Raw genomic sequence first — 19,423 nt, forward strand, 5'->3', positions numbered from 1 at the left:
ATGTTCATCATAACCTTATAAGCTATCATTCTTGACTTGTTTGGTGTAAAATAGCTTAGATTATGTTTGTTTCATTTCTCATATCATAGATCTCGGGTTTACAATGCTTTTGTTAACATATTCATCACAAAACACATGAAATCACACACATACATGCATAAAATCACACATAGCATACACATACACGTAGATCTACACATTTTCTTGTATGCTCCCCCATAAAACTCATGAAAACCGAAAAGAAAGGGGTATGAAGCTCACCTTGAGTTGTGGTTTCGGTTTTGAAGCAGATTGGGAGAAGTTTGGTGCTATTTTCGGCCCTAGCAAGTTTCTTGGATGGATCTCGAACTTAGTGGGTTCTAAGATGCAAGATCATGAATTTGAATGGATTAATAGATGATTTTTGATGAAAGGAAGTGAGTTAAAGCATGGATCAAACATCAACTTACCTTAGATTTGTGATGTTAAGAAGAGATTTCCTTGTAGCCCTTGTGATTCTTGAAATTTTTGAGGGAGAGTATAAGGATGTTCTAGTGAGAGTTTGAGAGAATGAATATAAATTTTGTGAGTGTGTGTGTGTGTTGTGTTCGGCCGAGAGAAGAAAGGAGGGGAAGAGAGAGACCTTGATGAGATTTTTGCTTGGAAGTATGAGTTACATGCATGGAGACCCAACAAATAAAAATGAGGTGGCACAAAAGTCAACTCTCCTTTCTTCATGCTTTGAGGTTGGGCCGAGAATTAGAGAAAGAGAAGGAAATTTTTGGGCCTTTGGTGTTTAATCCATATTATGGCTTAATTAGATGATTCTTGGCCCAAAAAAAATTCAAGAAGTGATTTTTATGGCTCATTAGGACTAATTAGGTTAGTTATGGCCCAATGAGGTCCATTAAAGTATTTTATTTCATTCTAGGCCCAATATGGCCCAATATATTAAAAAAACAGGAGTGGGTCCAATTAGAGCCCATTTAAGAGTTCTAAGCCCAAGATAGTCAAATTGGAAGCTTATTGGCGCATTGGGTCCAATAAGGAAATCCTAGTTCAGAATGGAGTTAAACCGGGATTTCTAGGGTTTCCAATTCTTTGTTGACTATTTGCAGTGCTTGTATGAAGTTTTTGATTGAAGTTTGTTGTTATTGAATAAGCATCTTACATGCTTTCACATTGTTGGTGCACATTTGTTATCATTGTTCCATGTTTACAAGGCATCGAATTTCCTAGTTGTGACACCATCATTTGGGTAAAAGGCTTCTCTCATTGTTCCCCTCTTACCCTTATCTCATGGTCTATATAACATCTCATCTCATCATCCGACTCATATTTCATCTACCCATGTTTACCCAACATATTTTGTAAATATAAAATACATATACAGTTTAATTCATTTGAAGCATGTGTAAAATCATTCATCCAACATAGACAACAACTATTCAGATAATATGCACACATAACAAGTAATTTATATAAAATACTTCGTATCTATGTGTAAGATGAAAGTAATTATGCACTCCCCTTATAAGGTGGTGACGCGGTTCTCGGACAACACTTCATTAACTTTAAAATAATTTTCTTCGACAAAACTTAGTATCATTACCACTGGAGTTTAGTCTAACGTTTTACCGAGACTAATTAATAGTCTAGCTATTATTACTCTTATATAAGCGTTAAGAAATACTCTTCACCCACTATGTACAGACAGGGGCAAGACATGAAACACCGGAGGGCGGGATCATTTTGGCATATAGCACTTCTAAATCCAGCAACCCAAGCGGCCCTCCAAACCAGATTCCCCGTACCATGAGTGGTTAAAAAGATATTAGAAAAACACTTATATAACCCATAATAAAAGCCCAAATAATTACCATAAGGTCCTATTAATTAAAAGCTATATTAAAAATAGTGTGGGTGTATTTCACTTACAACGGGTTTTCTCGAAAACCGAGCTTCGCTTGGAGCAGTGTTTCCGAACCGAAAGACCCATTTTCTCGGGACTCCGGGAGCCTCGTGGCTTCCTTAGCGTACTAGGGGTTTACCTAGGCTTAGGAGGGGTTAGGGGGCTTTGAGAGAGAAAGTAGAGAGAGAAATAGAGGGTGAAAGGTGTGAGAAATATGAAGGATTCACCATTTATTTATAAGGGTTTTATCGTAGAGCAGTCTCTAAGCTTCGTCCGTATCTTCTGAGTACGAGCTCCGTTTTCTATGTTCTTTATATCCATACGTTAGTATTTACAAGTACTACAACTTTCATTTATACCTCGTTGGCCAATTCTTATTCTATCTCAGATTTACAAATCTGCATCGAATTCGCTGCGCTTGAAGAGTAGAGACTACGCTTCGTCCATACCTTTCGCATACGAGCTCCGTTTTCGACTGTCTTTTTATCGTTTAACTCCTATTAACGATATATACATTTCTCATTTAGATTATTTTGGCTAAAAATCGACCGATCTAAAATTCGAATATCCAGGCTATCTTCTGTTATGCTAAATTTTAGAAAAATCATAACTTCCTCATAGAAGTCAGATTTGGACGTTGTTTTTATGCACACTCTCGGTTTAACATATTCTATGACTTTCGTTTAGATCGTTAAGGCTAGAAAGTATTTTATCGTAAATTCACTTTTTACGATTCCCGGTGCCGTGTCGGTTTTGCCGTAAAACATTGACGGGTCATAACTTCTTCGTTATAACTCGGATTTCGGCGTTCTTTATATGTACGGAACCCTTGTGATATATACTATAACTTGGTTAAATAATCTTTTATTAAAAAGTCATTTTTGATGTTTATTATCTCTAAATTGACTAGTCCGAATCTACGGGCGTTACATAGCAACTCATTTATAATTTTTTTTGGACCCAAATACCCTTAATGACCTCGATTGGCGACAGCTAGTCCTCGCCGTCGTCACCTAAAGAGAGTCCTCACCGAAACCGGAATATATATATATATATATATATATATATATATATATATATATATATATATATATATAGAAATGTTTATACAAAAGAGTAATTATAATACATGATATAAGTTCAAGGGTTATACATATATATATATATATATATATATATATATATATATATATATATATATATATATATATATATATATATATATATATATATATATATATATATATATATATATATATATATAGAAATGTTTATACAAAAGAGTAATTATAATACATGATATAAGTTCAAGGGTTATACTGTAACTATGCAACCCACTCTTTATAAATATCGATCCATCAGTGAGATATCATATATAGACGCACTTTTAAGATAAACATCAGTTATTGATAGACAACTACATATCGTTTTGAACCACATTCATCTTGATCATGGGCCTCGCTGCTTCTGTTACCGATAAACCTGAGGTTCGCTTGAAGTTATATTGTATTTATATTTTTCGAAACACAATTTTTTGTTTGTATGCTTGATTTATTTGATAGAACATAACTGCGATTTACTGCCTCTATGGCCAAAACCCAAATCGTTTTGCTGGATTATGTTGATAGTAGTTTCAAAATGTTGTTACCGATTGTTTGGGTTCTTTTGATCCTATCAAAACCAACAGCAAAACTTTTATGATGAATAAATTAGTTTTACAAGGACTAGGTAAAATTTCTCAATCCCCAGTAATAATTCGTCTCATTTTCCAGAAAATAGTTTAATACCAGTTAGATATATGTTACCTGTGTAGTATAATCGACGCCTGATTTATGAAACTTAAACATATTTCTCGACAAGAAACATAACATAATGAGTAGAGAGTTGATTTGCTTATGGTTTCTTGTTTTCATACAAAAGGTTCAGAGCGAAGACGATAAGCTGAAGCACCTGGACTTTGTCGAAGATGCTATGCAGGAAGCAGTTGGTATTGCATCATCAGTATACGATTATGTAAAGGACAAAGTTGGTGCTATACCTGGCGTTGAGACGATAGAGACTACTGTCAAGAGCGTTGTTGGCCCTGCTATTGATAAGTTCCAAGATGCCAATGTTGAGGCCCTCAAGTTTGTTGATCGTAAGGTTAGCTTTTTTTTTTTTTCTTTCTCGTTTTTTTTTCTCTTTCATGCACAATCTATCATGTTAATCTTGTTCAGATTCAATACAACCTGTTATGTTTTTTTCACATGCCAAACACAAGGAAAAGATCAAAAGAATATGTTCTTTTGCATTCTATAGATAATGATCTTCTTGTGACGTGATTTCAGATTGACGAGGTACTTCCTTCTGCTGTGAAGGACATAACAACTACAGCCAAAAGCTTGTCAACTGAGGTGGTCTCTGACGTCAAGAGTAATGGTTTGGTGGAAACCACCAAAGACCTGTTAGTAAAAATCGAGCCAGCTGCTGAGGAATATGCTTCTTCAGCTTGGGAAACTCTTAGTAAAATCCCCCTTCTCACTAATGTCGCTAAGGCTTTTGCACCAGCAGCCACTTTGGTTGCTGACAAGTACAACGAGACTGTGCAGCAAACAGCAGAAGAAGGGTACAAGGTTTCTTCATTCCTGCCATTGGTGCCCACCGAGAAGATTGCAAAGGTATTCACCATTCCTAAAGCAGAACCCGCGGATGTTGCTGGAGGAGAAGAAGCTGCGGAGGTTCCTGGGGTAGAGGGAGAAATTGTGGAGGAAGAGTGATTGGCATTGATGTGTATGGTGACATGGTTTTATGTTCATATTGTAAGGTACGTGTCAAAATATAATATGATGGTTTATATAGCCGTGTATTTCTTTTGTGAAGTGTGTAAAAGAAGTGGTCATGTCATGTCACTAATTTCGGGCTTTCGAAAGAAAATATGTATGTTCATGGTCCCATTTATAATCAACAAAATTATACGAAAGAGTTAAGGTGTGAGTATGTATACGAAAATCGTTTATGTTCGTAAGTGTTGGACTATTATTGGAAAAATAGTCTCAAGTTTGGTTTCGTTGATCCCTCTTTATTTATTGTAGTCTAAGCAGTTATCGCGGTCGAAATTTCAATAGCTGTCACATGTCAATATTTGAAATCGTTGTTATTACGGTGGTATAGCATTGCTATATCGGTTTTTTAATATTATCTATAATTTATATTATGTATTTATACAAAATTTATATATTAAAAATCATATAAAAACATAATATAATCTATATATAATCACTACAAGAAGATTGGGTAACAGCGGCGACACGTGTCGCCGCTAAAGGTTAGGCATGTCGCCGCTAATACCTTTAGCGGCGACGTATTGCTGCAAATGTGTCGTTGGTATTGTTTCGTCGCTAATACGCTTATCGTCGCCGCTAATACTCATAGTCGCCGCTAATATTACGCGTCGTCGCTAATGCCACCCGTTGCCGCTAATAGGATTTCGTCGCTAATACATTCTTGTCGCCACAAAAGCTGTTGTCGCTAATACTCTTTTGATTTTTTTAATTTTTTTTAGTTTATTTATTTAACATTAAATTTATAATCAATCCAAATATTAATCCATATAGCATTTGAAAAATCTGATAAGTTTTTATAGAAATATTAATACATATTATATAATCAATCCAAAATATTAATCCATACCACATTAAGTATTCTTCCAAATTACAAAACGTTTCATAAAATCCTAAAGTAACTACTCATCCTCATCATCATCTCCTTCATTATTTGGTGGCGGCAATGAACGAAACCACTCTTCCAATGCTGCAGAACAAGTCGGGTCTTGTAGTATTGTTTGCAGCATTTGCAACTATAAAGAAAACAAAATATATTAACAACATATCAGAATAACATTATAATTAATTATACCATTCTACAAAATATCAACATATCAACATATCAAATACACTTAAACATACATCTACTTTCCATTATAGCATTTACTTTCTAAAATATTACCAAACTACAAAATATCAACATATCAAACCGTAACCAACATATCATTATACCATTCTACTTTCCATTATAGCATTGTACTTTCCAAAAATTACCAAACTACAAAATATCAACATATCAAACCATGACCAAAATATCATTATACCATTCTACTTTCCATTATAGCATTGTACTTTCCAAAATATTACCAAACTACAAAATATCAACATATCAAACCATAACCAACATATCATTATACCATTCTACTTTCCATTATAGCATTACTTTCCAAAAATTAACAAACTACAAAATATCAACAAATCAAATCATAACCAACATATCATTATAGCATTCTACTTTCCATTATAGCATTTACTAACAGTTACCTGTGATTGTGGTTGTTCTTGTGTCATTGGTTGTTCCTGATCGTACATAGACACAACGGTAGGGGGTTTACGCCCAATGACTCTGATATGTCTGCGTCGAACACCCAATATTCCTTCAAAACAATCTTTTATCAGTTGGTGCTAGACCGCTTGCCTCATAAGTAGTTTGGGTTCGTTGGTTTATCTCTTCGAGTAAAGCATTCTGTATTTTTTAAAAATAATAAAAATCATAAAAATTAGATTACTAAATACCTTTGACAATATAAAAACTTATATGAAAAATACAAATTAACCACTTACGTATTGTTACTCGACTGCAGGACTATAAAATACCCTTTGGCGATTGGAATTAGCCTTACGAAAAGCTTCGATTCGACTTATATCATATTTAACATTAAAATTTAGATTAGTTATACTTTAAATAAATATTTAAATATATCATAACTTACTTCTTTTAAACATGCATTGCTGTATGAGCTCGACCCCCCTCTGTTTACAACTATTTGTTTTGCACGACATTCTTTGTTTAACGCCGAACGCCTTAAAAATTCTGGCGTTTGAAAATGTTCGACTGCCTTTGCCTAATTTTCATGTGACATAATGCGGCTTGGATATCTGTAGGCCCCCCGATTTCCTTAAAATAAGCATGAGCTTTACTTTTTCGGCCTCTGTAACTTTTGCAAGACTCGAATCAATGCTCCGCAACAATTGAGCACACTCCGGATCCATGTTAACCTTATCCAAATCAAATTTATTCTGCAAAACACAAAAAATTTAGTTAATTAAATAATAATCACAACTACACTTAAAATTGTATCCAAGTTACCTTTAGATGTACATCTGCTGCATTCCTTAAGGCGGGGAAACATTGTCCCAACCAGATACATTGAAAAGCACATTGTTCCACAAATACCTCCCAATTACATATGTGAACCAATTACGACGCTTCCCGATAGGGAAATATGTGATCTCCCTGTCGAAATCCAAATCTACGGACTTTCCCTTATTTTCCCTTATCAACTTTCCCAACTCGATCTTTTTTGACATGCCCCTTCTTTTTTTTGGAAGTTCGGCTGAAAAAATACAATTAAAAATATATTAGTCACGATAAATTATTATAAAATAATAAAAATAGTTAATAAATATATCATAATAAAACTCACCATCCTGTTCGTGCTGACCATGACCAAAGCCTCCTGGAGGTGGTGGATCCCCGGCTCCATCACCTCCATGTCCAAGCCCCATAACATCGGCCATCATGGCCAAGATTATCGCCTAAGTAAACCTCATCTGCAGCCTGTAAATTACAAGATGTACAATATAGAAATACAATATGAATAAAAGTTAGTTACCCTGCGAAATTGTAAGATATACAATATACACAAACAACATAAATAAAAGTTAGACAAACAATATGAGTTAAAGGTACATTTCAAATAAAATTTCTATTACCAAAAAAATTTTGATTTTTTTAATCAGAATCTTCATCATATACTTCAATGTCTTCTTCATCCGTATCATAATCAGAATCGCCATCATCATAATCAGTCTCTTCATCGGAAACATTATCGATTCTTGGCGGAGGTACTTCAGTCTCGTCTTCATCGTCATAATCAGCATTGTTTTGAGCTACGTCAACATTGTTTTGAAAGTATTGTGAGAAGTCGATAAAAAGTCTAACTCCAGATGAAAAGTTGTTTTGAACTATGTCAACATTTTCGGCCTCCACATTGTCGACATCTTGGACAGAGTCACTGTAAGCATTTTGGACACGAGCATTGTCGGATGGTAGATCCCAAATATTTCGATGATTAACATGCTCGACGACACAACGAGGGTTGTTGTTTTGGTTTCTTCGATGATTAACAGGCTCGCGGATGTAGAACACTTGTTTGGTTTGCGAAGCATATATGAGTTGATCATCTTGGTACGCTTCTTTTTCTGTGTCGATACTTACGAAATTATCATCATGAATATCTCCCGTATCGAACCACTTGCACCGAAATATTACAGTCGAATAATCATATGGATATTGCACCTCCATAATCTCTGCTAACTGGCCATAATATTTCTCTCCATTCTCACCAACCGCTAGAACCCCAGAGTTTTGCATTTTGCGTTGTGCATCACGACTAAGTACCATAAACCTAACACTATTGACTATGCACAAAGTGTAAGTATAAACATCCATTTGTGAACCGATTGAAAGGGCTGCCAACTCTTTGTGGAATTCAGGAGAGATTTCTTTTTCCATCTGATAAGCCTATTAAACAAATGTTGATGTGTTATGTATTCTTGATTCATTAAATTTATGAAAGATATTTGTTTGTTAATTATTATTACCTTTTCAAGAAACCAGTTGGGAAATTCGGTCTTTTCGTCACTTTCAGGATGTTCAGATTTGAATTTTCTATACTGATGAAATATATATATATATATATATATATATATATATATAATTGATGAATGGAAAAAATTAACAATAAATAATGAAAGATAATTAAAAGTAAGAACACTTACTCGATGTATTGTCTTACTTATTGACAACTATTCAATATAAACCATTCTATATTATGTTTATCCATTATATCAAGATGTTTGATTTGCTTTGCGCTCGTCAGTCGACACTTGGACTCAAACATCCAAAACTTTGTTTTTTCAATGACAACATCTTTGTTTCTTTCAAGGCGATTGACATCTCGAAGGTACATCGAACAGAATGTCAAAGCTTCTTCAGCAATATAACCTTCAGCTATACAACCTTTCGGCCTCACCTTATTTCTGACATAGTTTTTTAGTTTTTTCATATACCTTTCGAACGGATACATCCATCCCATACATACCGGGCCTACGGAAATCGCTTCATTAGGTAAATGCAAAACTAAATGAATCATAATGTCGAAAAACGCTGGCGGATAAATCAACTCTAACTTGCACAAGATTCTAATAATGTCTTATTTTGCTTTCCTCATATCCTCCACCTTTAGTGTTCTAGAGCAAATTTGCTTGAAAAACATACAAAGATCTACAATTGGTGTAGAAGTTTCTTTGTCCAATAACGCTCTAACTCCAATCAGTATCAAACGTTGCATAAGAATGTGATAGTCATGAGATTTCAACCCAATAATGTTAGTATCATTATCTACCACTTTCTTACTGATGTTAGATCCAAACCCATCAGGAAATTTAACATCTCTTATAAATTGACAAAAGATTTTGCGGTCAGGTTTCTTGAATGAGTAGCTTGCATGTGGTCTAGTGAACTTGTACCCTTTTTTTGCAACCATTGATTACGCCGGATATTCAGATTTTTCAAGTCCTCACGTGCATTTGATGTGTCTTTACTCTTATCATTCATCATAGAAGTACCCAAAAGACTCTCACCCACATTTTTCTCGACATGCATCAAATCTATGTTGTGTTTCAGCTGCAGAGAAGGCCAATACTCGAGCTCAAAAAATATGCTACGTTTCGACCAGTTCAACTTGAATCCTTGTCGATCCATGTTTTATTTGAGAGTGTTAGGATGTTTACCCGGTTTACGAAGTATTAGACGACCTATTTGCTCTTGTATGTCTTCATTAGTAATGTGTCTCGGAGCGGGTCTTGTCTCTGGTTGCCCATTAAATTTCAAACTCATCCTTAATGGATCATCAGCATCTAAGAACCGACGATGACCGATATAAACGACTTTATTTACTGCACGGTACGAAGGAGTGTCTTCATTGCAAGTCGGGCATGCTCTATACCCTTGTCCGCTCCAGCCCGATAAACTACTACGAACTAGAAAGTCGTTCATTGTCCATAACAACATAGCTTTCATCGTGAAGAATGTGTTTGTCGCTGCGTCTTTAATGCGTACGCCTGATTGCCATAAAAACTTAAGCTCTTCCACTAACGGCCTAAGGAAAACATCTATGTCCTTTCCAGGCGCTTTAGGGCCGGGAATCAACAAGGCCAACATGAATGATGACTCTTTCATACAAAGCCATGGTGGAAGATTGTAAGTGGTGAGTACAACCGGCCACGTACTATGCGGATTACACATGTTACCAAATGGATTAAAGCCATCAGCTGCCAGCCCTAGTCGTACGTTACGAGGTTCACTCGAGAAGTCAAGGTAATCTACATCAAATTTTTGCCAAGACTCTCCATCAATGAGATGACGCATCACACCATCTTCTGATCTCCCAGTACTATGTCATATCATATTTTTGGAAGTGTACCGTGAACAATACAAAAGGCGTAGTCTAGGGGCCACTAGAAAGTACTGTAACACCTTATGAGTCACTTTCTTACCCTTGGTGTTTTTATTAATCCACCGACTCTCTTTACAAACGGGACAAACTTGCAATGACTTGTGTTCCTTCCAGAAGAGAAAACAATTGTTTTTGCACGCATGAATTGACTCGTACCCGAAACTTAACTTCTTTAGTTTCTTTTTTGCTAAATAATATGAACCGGGAACCTTGTTGTTTGGTGGAAATGCCGAATGCAACAACTCAAGGAGTTGATCAAATGAACTATCAGTCCATTTGTTGTTGACCTTCATATGCATCAGCTTTGCTAAAAAAATCAAGGAATGAAAACGTACAACCAGGATATAACTTGGTTTCAACTGCCTCTAACAACTCTTCAAAATCATCATCGACACCACTACCCCCTGTATTCGAGGTTCCTTCATCGAGGTTTATATCATTTTCTCTCGACTCCCACATAACATCGTCAATAACCTCAGCCATCTCGTTACTTGGCAATACGACATCTACAACTGGAGGGATTAAAAGTTCACCGTGATATATCCATGTTTTGTATGATTAACTAAAACAATATATACGAACATGACGTCTCTTTGCTTTCGGATTCATGAAGTAACGATTATCACATTTCTCACACGGACATCTGGTTTCACCTTTACAATCTAGGGGTAACATGGATCTCTCGACAAAAGTGTCGAGTCCGAGCTGGAACTCGGGAGATTGACGATGTGGATTAGTAGTCCAGCTTTTATCAATAGACATGATGCAACTGAAACATAATTTAGTGTTTAAGGTATACTTTACGGGAAGCAAAAATCAAGTAGAGTATTCATAAAGTTGATGATTCAAAAAGTATTCCAACACGGGATAACCTAATTAAAGCTAAAGTTGTAATGACCAACATTAAGTCACTAAAAGTATGTTGCTATTAAGTTGGTTTTATAATTGATTTAATTTGATTTTATAAAGGTAACTTAATTTGATTCTAAAGGTAAATTAATTAGATTTTATAATTAATTTAATATTTTCTTTTTTGTTATTAGTTTAATTTATTAAAATAAATTTATTTTATTTTAATATTAACATTGACTTGATTTTAAAATTACTTTAAGTTGATTTTACAATTAATTTATTATTTTTTAATGTTTTTTTAAGTTAATTTAATTTTATTCTATAATTAAATTAAAATTACTAGAAGGACGTTGCTATTAATAACCTAATTAAAGCTAAAGTTGTAATGACCAACATTAAGTCACTAAAAGTATGTTGCTATTAAGTTGGTTTTATAATTGATTTAATTTTATTTTATAAAGGTAACTTAATTTGATTCTAAAGGTAAATTAATTAGATTTTATAATTAATTTAATATTTTCTTTTTTGTTATTAGTTTAATTTATTAAACTAATTTAATTTTATTTTAATATTAACATTAACTTGATTTTAAAACTACTTTAAGTTGATTTTACAATTAATTTATTATTTTTTTAATGTTTTTTTTTAAATTAAATTAATTTTATTCTATAATTAAATTAAAATTACTAGAAATACGTTGCTATTAATAACCTAATTAAAGCTAAAGTTGTAATGACCAACATTAAGTCAATAAAAGTATGTTGCTATTAAGTTGGTTTTATAATTGATTTAATTTCATTTTATAAAGGTAAATTAATATGATTCTAAAGGTAAATTAATTAGATTTTATAATTAATTTAATATTTTCTTTTTTGTTATTTGTTTAATTTATTAAACAATCTTTATTTTATTTTAATTTTAACATTAACTTGATTTTCAAACTACTTTAAGTTGATTTTACAACTAATTTATTACTTTTTTAATGTTTTTTTTTAAATTAATTTAATTTTATTCTATAATTAAATTAAAATTACTAGAAGTACGTTGCTATTAATAACCTAATTAAAGCTAAAGTTGTAATCACCAACATTAAGTCACTAAAAGTATGTTGCTATTAAGTTGGCCAAACGTTAAGTCACTAACAAAATTAAGCACTTTGAAACCATATACAATACATTACTAGAAGTAAGTTGCTATTAATAACCTAATTAAGCCAAATGTATACATCCAATTTGCATATTCCAATTTCATACAATTAAGCCAAATGTATACATCCAATTTCATACAATTTGCATATTCCAATTTCATCCAATTTGCATATTCCAATTTCATCCAATTTCATACAATTAAGTCAAACGTATACATCCAATTTGCATATTCCAATTCCATCCATTTTCATACAAATATATACATCTAGATTACATTTTAAGGCAATGTGGTATAAACATAAATTACAATCCAACAAATGTATATATTCACGTCAAATTTTATTTTTAAGCCAATGTAATCTAAACATACATTTTAAAACATACACAAAATGCATAATAAAATTCCCACAAATCTGAAAAAACACACAATCCAACAAAATGCATAACCACTTCATATCTCAAAATACAAACATCATCACTCAACAAAATTGAAAAATACTCACAATTTATCATCTAAATTAACACCAAAACAGAAAATTCATAAAAAAGAGGAGGAATTCGACGTTGATTGGGGGCAATTTCGGAATGTAGCTAAATGTCGTCGGTTTTTGGGGTTGTGGCAGTCTTGCGGCTGTCTTGGGGGAAGGAGGGGCTAGCACCGGTCCAACAAGCAATTCATAGTCCACCAAGTTGGAAAAAATTTGCGATATTGAAGAAAGAAAGAGAGAAAAATGAGAGAAAGAAGTGAGAAAAAAATGGCAGAAAGGTAATCTGTGAAGGATATTTGCGTTTAGCATTAGCGGCGACAGACAATAGCGGCGACGCTAGGGCAATAGCGGCGACAAGTGGAGGGAAAAGTCAGCGTGTCTTTCCGCTTTCCTCTACAGCCGTTAGATTGAAAAGAAATCGGACGGATGGGGTGAGAATGACGCGAATCGCTAAAACAAAGCATTAGCGGCGACACTTAGCAATAGCGGCGACATGTAACGCGTCATTTACATGTCACCGCTATTGCTAGGTGTCGCCGCTAAAGGCATCGCCACTAATGCTTTGTATTCTTGTAGTGAATATTCTAATAGAGTAATTTAGAAATAAAAGTTTCAAAATATTATGACAGCTCAAATCGTTCGTAGTTTCTAAGTAATGAAACAGACGGGAAATTGAAGTTGTTATTTGTTGATTTGTAGTTTAATTAATTATATTTATTATTTGTACTTACTAAAACAAAAAGTGTAGTGAACTAGTTATAAATATAAAGATTTAATATTGAAATAACATTAAATTGTTTTATTTATTTATTTTTTGTCAAAATAGCCTAATATGTATGAAATTGTAAAAACAGATATAGCGTCGCTATAGCGCTGTTGAGGTGCACGGTAAATAGCGGTCAATAGCGTCGGTAATAACACTACCACTATTAGTAAACGCTATTTCAAAATAGCGGTTCAGTAACACCGCAAAACGTTATATCACCGCTATAACGTGTTGTTGATAGCATACATTGTACTATAGACTTTTATTTCCAAACAATTTGACATAAACTTAATATACGTAGACAAATACCCAAATTCCACGTGATATACACGACTAGAAACCGCTCAATTCCGACAGCCACTTCCGTAGTTAATCCATCACAAATTGCTAACAAAAATCCTATAAGAAAGTTCCATGATATTTTGTGATGTGCCTTCTTTAATGGCATACTGCTTTACCGACAGATGTCAATAATGTTTTATTTTTTCAACAGATACTTTTAGTGAAAGGTGTTTACTGACGGTTTTTATGGCAATTATTCCGTAGGTAAAGTTTAAAAAAAAAAGAATAATACGAAATATAATCCAGATGCAATAAGAAAAACCAAATTTACAAGTTCAACCTTAAATCTAATATACACAAACCTAAAATTATTCGATGCAACACAAGTTGTAACAAATGTGTAAGCCACAAATGTAATAAAGATAAGTTCAAAACTTTCTAAAACAATAACCATAAAAAAAAAAAAAAAAAAAAAAAAAGTCGGTTGTGGGGAGGTTTACTCATTGGTTTTATATGTTTTGCTTTTAGTGCTTGCAGCTTTTTTATGTTTTCCGTTCTATTTTCATTTGGATTTGTACATCTTCTTTTACTGTTCGTTCCATTTTCATTTGTGTTTGCAATTCTTAACAAAAACAAACATATATAACTTAAACAAAAAAATATATGATTCATCAAACAAATTTTCGAAAATCACACTACAAGAAAGGTTAGCATTACCGGCGACGCCTTTAGCGACGACACCAGGCAATAGCGGCGACATGTAACATGTCGCCGCTATTGCCTGGTGTGGCCGCTAATGCTTTGTTACAGCGATCCGCATCATACTAACCCCGTTCGTCCAATTTCTTTTCAATCCAACGGCTGTAGAGGAAAGCGAAAAGACGCACTGACTTTTCCCTCCACTTGTCGCCGCTATTGCCCTAGTGTCGCCGCTATTGCGCATCCGTCGCCGCTATTGCCTGTCGCTGCTAATGCTCGTCGCATATATCCCATTCCAGTTTACCTTTCTGTCATTTCTTTTTTGCACTATTCTTTCTTTCTATCATTTTTCTCTCATTTCTTTCTTCAATCTCGCTTATTTCTTCCAACTTGGTGGACTAGGAAGTGCTTGTTGCGACCGGTGCTAGCCCCTCCTTCCCCCAAGACCACCATAAGATCGCCACAGCCCCAAAACCGGCGACCTTGAGCTACATTCCGAAATTGCCCCCAATCAAGGTTGAATTCCTCCTTTTTTTTTGGTGTTAATTTAGATGATAAATTGTGAGTAATTTTCAATTTTGTTGAGCGATGATGTTTGTATTTTGAGATACGAAGTGGTTGTGCATTTTGTTGGATTATTTTGTTGGATTATATGCATTTTGTTGGATTGTGTGTTTTTTTAGATTTGTGAGAATTCTATTATGCATTTTGTGTATGTTTTGTAATTTATGTTTAAATTACATTGGCTTAAAAATGAAATTTGGCATGAATATATAAATTTGTTGGATTGTAATTTATGTTTATACCACATTGCCTTAAAATGAAATTTATATGTATAAATTTGTATGAAATTAGGATATGCAAATTGGATGTATATATTTGGCTTAATTGTATGTAATTGGATGAAATTGGAATATCCAAATTGGATGAAATTGGAATATGCAAATTGGACCCGGCCTCTTCTGCAGCATTGGAAGAGTGGTTTTGCTCATTGCAGCCACCAAATAATGAAGGAAATAATGATGAGGACAAGTAGTTACTTTAGGATTTTATGAAACGTTTTGTAATTTGGAAGAATACTTAATGTGGTATGGATTAATATTTGGATTGATTATAAATTTAATGTTAAATAAATAAACTAAAAAAAAAAATCAAAAGAGTATTAGCGGCGACATGTACTTATTAGCGGTGACAATGTATTAGCGGCGACACATGACATTAGCGATGACACGTAGTATTAGCGGCGATTGTAAGTATTAGCGGCGACAATAAGCGTATTAGCGACGAAACAATACCGGTGACGCATTTGCAGCGACATGTCGCCGCTAAAGTTATTAGCGGCGACCCGCCTAACCTTTAGCGGCGACCTTCTTGTAGTGTCAGGTCATATTTGTCAAAATTAGAACATATTTGATGTCATTTATCAAGTTGTGATAATCTTTGTTTGGAGTAATGTGGATATTACATGAAACCAAAAGCACACAAACACATAATATTTTTGTGGTTCGGTCAAGATGACTTGCATCAATGGACATGATGGGAGTATTCTTATTCATAAGGCTTTCAAATAGAGATTACAAGTACAACGAACAAATATTCCCCTACTCACTAAGGCTATAAGATACAAAGATTATGACGGATGAATGAATTAGCAAACATCTTTATTTATAGATTATGTATCAAACCTAAAATCATAATAAGGCAAGCCCATCAATCTGTAGGCCCATAAAAGATGTTAACCAATCACAACCTATCAGTCATCTACTTCTATAACATTCACCCATGAGAAACCTTGCATTGGCACCAACCTTGTACATGATGGCGCATCAAATGCCATGCTGACACATCTGGTTCCATGATGGCGCATTAAGTGACATTGACTGCTTGTCAATTTCTGGCACATCATGTGTATGTCACTTATTCTACTACTCTAGCCTTTTGTCAGATGCTACATTTTAAAGAGTACCATTATACTCGAGGAATGTCATCATAGTCAATAATTCCATCACATCCAAGAGTGTCATCATATCCAAGAGTGCCATGAACTTCAAAGAGAGTCATCATATTAAGATGCTTCATTACATTGTCAAATGCTCCAACTCTTATTACAGGTCTTCAATTCTTATGTAACGTTTAAGAATCTCCACATCCACTTGAGTATTCTTTGAATAACTCTAGAAAACAAGAATTTCCTATGCCTTTCTACCGTTTTTTTTCCTATTGGGACTTAAAAGCTGCGAGCATTAACCAAGTTCCAACAAAGTTTGAACTTCTCTATATATGGGAAGGACTTTGCCAACATGTCTTTAAGGTTTGTATCGATAAGCAACCCTTCAAGTATAAAGAACAAAAGTAAACTAATCTATGAAAACAAAGAATAAAAACTAAATAACACAAGGAGATAAGGGTTTTCTCTTCACCAAGAAGACGGTTTGTCTCACAGAAAATTACGACACTAAGCCATGTTAACATTAGGGTTTCAACCTAATGTTCAATACACACTAATCTATAGAAGTATATCCCTTAAATGAAGGGATTGTATCTTATCTATACTAAGAAACCGATCATCATCACAAGTATATCCGATCTGCTATCTATTATTATTATTATATATATATATATATATATATATATATATATATATATATATGTGTGTGTGTGTGTGTGTGTGTGTATATATATATATATATATATCATTACGTAATATACAAAATACTACATAGAATAACTATACTAAGCCTTGACGTTGATACACTGGCGCTGACGGTATAGACGTTGACTTTGACAGATAGCGTGTAGAACCATTGTAAAACTTGTCAGCTTCTTTCAAGATATCAGGCTTGACCCATCTAAATTGATCAATTTTAAGTACATATAGTCTTATACTAAGCTCTAGAGATATCAGCACGTGATATCCTCTTTCTAATTCAAAGTTACTAAGTTCCTAAAAGCGAAGATGAAACAAATGTTCGGTGGAAGCAGAGGGAAGATCATTAGTGTTTGAAAGCACATGTGATTTTGACTGTCAAGGTAAAATATCCTATGCTCTGGTTCTAGAATGAACATGTATTAGACTGGTTCAACACCTACTGGCCATTCATTGTTGATATACCAAGTGCCAAAAGGAATAATAAACTTGGTATTCTTGGACTGTCTGGAAGCACCTTTTCTTTCTAAAGAAGAGGATCTAGATGGACCATCTGATGATACAAGGTACGACTTCTTAGCTTTGTTGAGCATCTGCTGAATTGCCAACTTAAGTTCATGTGCATGAATACCCTTGTGTTTGTCAATTATTTCTTGAATTTGCATCCATTCACTATAGCCAAATTTGACTAGCTCACCAACAAATACAACTTCATTATATTCATATTCATTTTTCTTCCTGGCCAGATAAAGCTTTAGACACTCGTTCCTTGGTTTTTTCAGTGAGTCAGAACTTCTCCAAACTTCTTATCTATTCGTTCATTCAGGTCTGAAACCTTGTGTTGTTTCTTCACACTGTTATTGAAGAGTTTAATTTTCTTGACTTGATCAGTAGTACTTTCATTAGCGGAGACAAGGGCTTGAACAAGTTTGGTAGGCAAACATTCTCCTAGTCTAGCTTCCTTCTTTTGTCGAATAACAACATTATTTTCTATCATGATCTACCTTACTTCATCAAAAATTAACCTCCATGTTGTAACTAACTTAACCATATCAATAATGAGTTTCCTTTCATGCTTTTCTTTGAAGGAGCAGGTGCTGAAGGATCACCAACAACAAAACTTCTACCTTTAGCGTCATGAGCTCCCCCTGAGGAGGAAGCCTTCCTCTTTCGATGATTAAACTGATCATTATCAGAATCTATATCACTATTAGTTGCTTGAGGAACCTCCCCTTGAAACTAAGAATTAGGAAAGACAACATTCAACGGAACAATAGGCACAACAACTTGTGGCATGAAACCAAGATCAATAAACCCTTCATAGTTGTCAGTCTCTGATTAGTCAACAGTGTCTGGAATGGGCTGAGTTGTTGTTTCAGCATTTAGAAAATTAGTAACAACAATTTCTTTTTGAAGGATAACCCTTCCAGTTTAAGACATCTCAGGCTGAGATGGAGTTGGTGTAATTACCACCATTTGCATTTGTTTATCAGGAAACCCTTGAGTATTCTCCCCCTTTTGGTAACATCATATTAGGGAGGAGAACTAGAAGGTGGTGAAGGATTATTATGAAGAGGATGAGATAGTGAGGGAACATTTGTTGATGGAGGTCGAAGTAGAGGAGGGTTATCACATGGAGAGTTTGGTGGGGTGTTATCGACAACCATATCATTAGTATCATCATCACCCAGGGCCATAAGTTGCTTCATCGCAACCACATCCATTTCAACTCTAGTCAACCTTTTATCCTTTAATTGATATAACTGCACAATTAGAGAGAGTTGAGAAAGCATAACAGTTTGAAAGTTGGAGTTAGATTCTTCCTTATTATCCTGACGAAAGCAAGAGTCTTGATAGGAGTTGGTATAAGAGGAACATTCTCAGCTTAAGGTGATGGAGATGCTGACTCATCTTGGATAATTTGTTCAGTAGTTTCCATAAAAGGAGGAGTTGCACTATGTTGTACATTAATATCTATAGAGGAAGTGCATGAAGAAGTAGATGAAAATTGAATGTGCTTGTTCATTATTGGAAGAGAGTTCATT

General features: G+C 34.3%; 1 protein-coding gene across 1 annotated transcript; it reads left to right on the top strand.

Annotated features, from left to right (window-relative positions):
• Positions 1-3,252: 3,252 nt before the first annotated feature.
• On the top strand, positions 3,253-4,850 carry LOC145076824 (stress-related protein-like). Its single transcript, XM_079022627.1, has 3 exons — positions 3,253-3,378; positions 3,812-4,033; positions 4,219-4,850. The coding sequence occupies exons 1-3, from the start codon at positions 3,343-3,345 to the stop codon at positions 4,645-4,647; spliced, it is 687 nt and encodes a 228-aa protein (XP_078878753.1). The 5' UTR covers positions 3,253-3,342; the 3' UTR covers positions 4,648-4,850.
• The last annotated feature ends 14,573 nt before the right edge of the window (positions 4,851-19,423 follow it).

This window comes from Lactuca serriola, chromosome 9 (genome assembly GCF_051521515.1).
Source record: "Lactuca serriola cultivar US96UC23 chromosome 9, Lser_US96UC23_V15, whole genome shotgun sequence".
Classification (NCBI taxonomy): Eukaryota; Viridiplantae; Streptophyta; class Magnoliopsida; order Asterales; family Asteraceae; genus Lactuca; species Lactuca serriola.

Coding starts and splice junctions, on each gene's coding strand:
- LOC145076824 (XM_079022627.1), top strand. CDS start 3,343: ATGGGCCTCGCTGCTTCTGTTACCGATAAACCTGAG. Junction 3,379..3,811: donor CTGTTACCGATAAACCTGAG/GTTCGCTTGAAG, acceptor TTCATACAAAAG/GTTCAGAGCGAAGACGATAA. Junction 4,034..4,218: donor TCAAGTTTGTTGATCGTAAG/GTTAGCTTTTTT, acceptor ACGTGATTTCAG/ATTGACGAGGTACTTCCTTC.